At 40.9% G+C, this 6,000-nt stretch overlaps 1 protein-coding gene across 3 annotated transcripts in view; it reads left to right on the top strand.

Moving 5' to 3' along the window:
* Nucleotides 1–4,702: 4,702 nt before the first annotated feature.
* GLRA2 (glycine receptor alpha 2) overlaps nt 4,703–6,000 on the top strand; it is a 130,449-nt gene continuing 129,151 nt past the window's right edge. For all 3 annotated transcript variants that reach the window (XM_031596079.2, XM_031596078.2, XM_090125287.1), the window contains exon 1: nt 4,703–4,770. In XM_031596079.2, the coding sequence (XP_031451939.1) occupies nt 4,703–4,770 (68 nt within the window). The remainder of the gene's footprint in view (nt 4,771–6,000) is intronic.

Raw genomic sequence — 6,000 nt, 5'->3', positions numbered from 1 at the left:
TTTTTTTTTGATCCTTTACATAATTTATTGTAGTACAGTTCAAAAAACAGACAGCCCAGTTGGCTTCTTGTCCCTAGTTCATCATGTGGTCATGTTGTATTACCTTCAGGGCTTCTTTGTTTGTTTTACCTCCAATATAATTGGGACTCTTACATTCTCTGTACTCCATCTATTTTCTGTACGTCTGGCAGTATTTTGAAATACACTTGACCTTGTTAACAAGCATCTGACAATTATCATAACCTGACATGCCAAAAGTTATATTGAATTTTCTCTTCTTATGGACACTAATTGCATATTTGAAGTGATTGATTTTGTTTCTTCAGTGGTGCTCCTTAATAAATTATTTGTCAAAATTTGGGAAAGTGGTATGACCTTGTTTCTTCCATTACTCTGAATTTCCAGAAGTGCATATACAATGCAAATATAAATCATGTGCCATCAACTAACTGTTATAAAACTATTTACATGGAAACGGGATGATTCTGTCCTATTTTCTGATCAGCAGTTAGTGCTTAAGAAAGTCAAGTAGAATAGAGAGATGACTGAATTAGTCCATGTTTGACATAATATATCATATTTAGTACCCTTATTAATCTTAGGTATCTGCCTGGAGAACCGTGAGGATGCATTATTTAGTCTCTTCACTGGAAGAAAAGCTTTTCTCTCATCTTCCTCCACATTCCCGCACCATTTTACCACAAGCCCCCCACCTCATCCTGTACAGGAGCCCATGACTTCCATCCATTTGTCACACTTTCGCTGTCAAAAATGTGTTGTGGGAGATAACAGATGAGTGACACTGGAAAGAATTGCCTCTGTGCAACAGGACCTACACAGCTCATACACAAACTGCTGCATTTTGATGTCTGTGTTACTTACATCTCCCATTCCTGAACACGTGGGGGATGGGAGAGAGCTGTGGACACCCAGGCACACTGCCTCCAAATGATTTCCCCTGAACCACAGAGCTGTAGCTCGTTCCTCATGATTGGCAATACGTTTCAAAGACTGTGTTTGATTGTGGATGGTTTACAATGAAGAGATTACAGAGGCTTCCAACAGGAAGAGCAATTATGAAAAATAAATAAATAAGTGGGCAGAAGGTGAGGAGAGACTTTTGAAAGAACGACTGAAAGAACTTCTTCACGCTTTCCAATTCATGGAAAATGGGTGAAGGATACAAAGAAATCATTCTGCCAATATACAGAGGGGAATGAAACCTGGAGCCCTCTGGTTAGAAAAAAATAGCTTGTCTGAGCCCTGAATGTTTTAAGAAGAGAGTTATTCAAGTGAAAGTTGCAGTTCACAGAATCACAGAGTGGTCAGGGTCGGAGGGTACCTCTGGGTCCATCAGGCTCAGCTTCTGCCCCAGCAGGACACCCAGAGCAGAATGCCAGGCCCACAGCCAAGGCAGCTTCTGGACATCTCCAAGGAGGAGACGGCACAGCATGTACCAGTGCTTCCTGATGTTCAGGAGGAACTTCCTTGTGTTCCAGTTTGTGCCCATTGCCTCTTGCCCTGCCAATGGGAACCACTGAAAAGAGCCTGGCTCCATCCTCCCTGCACCCTTCCTTCAGGTATTTATTGACATCGGTAAGATTCCCCTGAGCCTCCTTTTCTCCAGGCTGAGCAGATTGTACCTGAAATCTGTACCAGTAAATCACCTTTTTCAAGACCTTATTAAGTTTTCTTTGGCACTTCCACATAACTGCTGTGCTGATTAACATGTTACTGAAGTCTTTGGGCTGTGGGGGTTGTTAGGAATGATGGAGCAGATACCCAAAATTCTTATTATTATATCTCCTATCATGTTTTTACAACCCCCATGGCAATTATAGGCAGGCTATTTTAAAGTACTTCCTGCAATCTTTTTTTTTTCTTTTTTTTTTTTTTAAGCTCAGAATTGTAGTTATTTAGCATTTCAAAAAGCTGTGAAAGTGCAGGAAATGGCTGCTAGCAGCTAAATTTTGGAAGGAAAACTTTCAAGAAGATTTTCTCTAGTTAGAAAACTTCTAAAATGTTTAGGGTTTTTTTTTTCTTTTTTTTTTTTCTTTTTTTTTTCTTTTTTTTCCAACAAGAAAGGTAATGAACATTTATAGACCTTTAAAAGTATGTAATATCACAAAATCCACGTGAACAGCATAATCTGAAAGATACTTGCTGTAATTTCTGCACTGGGAACTCTGCAAGCATTCCTGAGATTCCCCACACTTTTAAGCAGGTGGCAGTGTCGGTTAAAAAGACATAGTTTTTCCTGCAGCAGATAGAAATTGTTGCTCTCCCATCTCTCCATTTGTCTTAATGAAAGGTAAGAATATATAGCACTTTTATTGGGTTCCTGCCTAGATAAGGATAGGAAAAAATTTGAAAACGATGTCTTTGTTGACTCAAAACTCTTTTATTGTTTCCGAATGTAGCTTTGTGAGCTTTATTCCTCAGAATGAGAGACTGCAGTAAGATACATAACTCTTCTTTAATAACATGTTAGCATGAAGAACTATCTTCCAGTGAGGCTGGAGGATGTTGTAGCACCATGAGTCAGCACCAGCTCCCAGTTCTTACCACAACATTTTCATAGTTTCAATAAATACAAAGTCTGGGGCCTTTCTTCTGTTGGACCTTTCATTGTGCTACTGACATAGACTCAGCAGGCAAGGCAGTAAGGATTTGATGTAGGTTCGCATGTTTGGAGTTTTCCTACTAATTTCTTCTTCCTTTGTTTTGGTGTGCCTAGATGTGATATCTACCATTTGCATCTATGAATAGCTAGTGAGGTGTGGAGTTTTTTTTTTCAGATATATCATATTGTGTTAAGCTAAAATAAACAAAATGCTTTAAAGAGTTTCATGTAATGAACAGTAAGTGGCTTTGATCTCCTGGTAATGTCGGAAAACAACAAATACAGTTCAGAAGAAATTTTTGAATATTACTACAAATGTGGTAAGAGTCTCTGTCATGAAGTGGCAGGTTTTTTCCAGGGAGATAAGAGAATGTGTGTGTGCACTGAGAAAAAAACTGCTTTTTTTTTTTTTTTCTGATTTGGATTTCAGAATATTGAAACAGACTTGATTCTTATTTTCACAAAGTTTAGGATTTTCCAACAGGACAACCAAACCAGATTCTTGTCAGGTTGACCAGACAGAGCAGGTGGTGGATGGAGGAGAAACCACGAGGATGACAGAGGGAAGCACTTAGTTCACTAAATCTACTAGATGAAATTTCCCATTTAAAACCATGTTAACAAAACACATCAAGGGTTGAGCACCCATCCACGTATCATCCATGGGGTTCCACCCATCAGCATATGTGTTGCAGAGGTTTCAAGTCACCCTGCCTTCCTACAAACAATGTGATACCCCACTGTCAGTCTGGGTTTAACACGAGGAGCTGTCGGTGAGCAGTGAAGGCTGTGGAAAGCGCTGTGTGAAGGATGAAGGATGGGGACGCTGGGGAGCAGGAGGGTACCCAAGGTCTGCAAGGTACCCAAGGAACCTCAGGTAACCATGACCCTTGTTTCAGCTGCCAATGCTTCAGTTCCTTATGTGTAAAAAAAAAGGCATTATGCTACTCGCACTTCAGGGTGTGGAGATAGAGCCACCTCCAAGAAAGCTCAATGCCATTGATTTCTTCTCTACACCGTGGGGAAGAGAAACAATACCAAGGAACAACTGCAAATGGGCTCCCCAGAGCCCATTCGCCCCTGCACATCCGCTCCGCTCCTTCCAGACCCCGCAGTGCCCCAAGTGTCGGGGAGCCGCTCTCCCCCAGTCATTGGGTTAAGACTCCGGCCCCTCTCCGCCCCAGCACATATCGCTCACACGCACCCCCAGCGCATCCCCCTCACCCAACTCGGGTACACCCACGCGCACAAAACACGCCACACGCCCTCCTCGCACACACAACCCATACCACCAACCTTCCCACTCACCCTCTGGGCGCGCACCCCGACGCGCGCACCCCTAAACCCACACGCGCGCACAAACACGCGCGCCTCTCCCCTCCCAGACGCCGGACACCAAGCGCATGCGCAGCGGCGGGCGCGGAGCTGTCCGAGTGCTGAATTTATAGCGCGGTGCGCTCCCGCCCGCCTCATTCCAGCACAGGCGCTGGGGTTCCCCGCAGCCCCCGCCGCCCGCTCGCTCCCGCACGGCAGCGCCGACACCTCCCTGACAGCAGGGGAGTGGAACAGAGCGAGCCAGTAGCCCCACCACCCTTCCTAAATACTACTTTTCAAAGCAAAAGGGGAATAAAACACACCGGCAACAGACTGCTTGCTCTCAACGCTACTCCCCTTTGGGTGATGCTCTTTGGGTAGTAGGGTTCTCCCTTCTTTTTATTTCCTTTTTTTTTTTTTTTTCCTTTATCTTTTTTTTTTTTTTTTTTTTTTTCCTTTTTTCTTTTTTCTTTTTTTCTTCATCACCCAGTAAAAGCAAGGTGGGGAATAACCAGGTCTGATGCTTTGTATATTTTCTGTTGGCTGCTGGAGATGAGCCTAGGCTTGACCTGACCATGATTCCAAGGACTGGCATTTCTTTTTTATCCCCAGTTTGTAGAGATCCAGACCTTCTTTTCCTGACTGTCAAGAAAAATAAATTATTGCTGAATTTGGGAATCTAGGCAGAACCAGCATACTTTCTCCCTGCATCGCTCTGGAATCGTTTCTGGGATATTTTCCAAATCAACACAGAAAGCAGGAGGAATGAACCGGCAGCTAGTGAAAATTTTGACAACCTTATTTGCATTTTTCTTAGAGACAAACCATTTCAGGTAGGTGATATGGCTATTTGTAATAATATTTTTCAAAGAATGTGGACATCATAACTATAAAGAAACTATATCACGTTAACCTAGTTTGTTTGCTATATTTGAGAGTGTTTTGTGTTCATTCTGTATAGACTTTCCTTTTTACACTCAGAGACTCGTTGCTTGGTAACAAACACCAAAAAATATTCAAGTTTGGGTGATCTATTTTCCATTTCTCTGATTCAATGACATGCTTTGTTACTGATTATCAATATAGCTGAAAACAGTTTCTTCAGTTTTTCTTCCAAATGCTATTTAATCTCTGTGCTCCCTCCAGAGCTTATGTAGGAAGTTGCTTTGGTTCCCTCCTCTTCAGGCTCTGGAAATGATCAACCAGATTTCTCAGGGATGTGGTTATTTGAAATTAGAAATCCAGTCTTCTGATTTTGGAAAAATGCCTAATTAAACCAGTACTATGCTAATTTAAAGTATCAGTACATCAGATTATTGCTTCTAATTTTTATTTTCTCTTTTTATTTTATTTCTAATGCTTGATGAGCTTTTGCTTCAGCTGCTGACTTCTTACGATACAAGGCAAACAAGTCATTGCTATTAACCAAAACACCATTTCAGCTGAGATTCCTTATCTTCATGTACAAAGCTATGTATCTACCTGTAAACATACAAAGTGCTTTTGTATGTGTAATAACGTATATATACAGTGTCTGAATGAAAAAAATGTTTGTATTCACGAGTTTGCACACATGAGATGACAGCACAACTTATCACTAGTGGACACTGAAAGGAGACAGAAGAAGACTGTAAAGTATCATCCAAAATAATTAGACTGGATTAGTTTTCAAGTTCTTATTATCTTATCTGAACATTTCTACTATTTAAGTGGGAAATATCATCTACTTTATATTAAAAATTAGAGATGTAAGAGTGTCACGTCAACAATAAAAGCAAAAAAAAAAAAAAGCAACTGCCTCCCTCCTCCCCCCATGTATGGAACTGAAAAAGTGAGGAATAACATTACAAGGTTTACTATCACATTGCCTTTTAGCAGTTTTGATAGTTTTATAAAAAGATAAAGAATTTAGTATTATTTAGTATTATTTAGTATGCTTACATGTAAATGCACAAAAAAGAACAAGACTCCTGAAACAGAGTGGTTCCCTTTGGGCAAATATTTAAATAGAAAGTAGTTAAGACGACAGTGTTTTTATTACTTTTAGTAGCTTAATGAATATA

Source organism: Phasianus colchicus, chromosome 1 (genome assembly GCF_987193195.1).
Source record: "Phasianus colchicus chromosome 1, bPhaCol1.hap1.1, whole genome shotgun sequence".
NCBI classification, from domain to species: domain Eukaryota; kingdom Metazoa; phylum Chordata; class Aves; order Galliformes; family Phasianidae; genus Phasianus; species Phasianus colchicus.
This window is presented reverse-complemented; position numbering and strand designations above follow the sequence as displayed.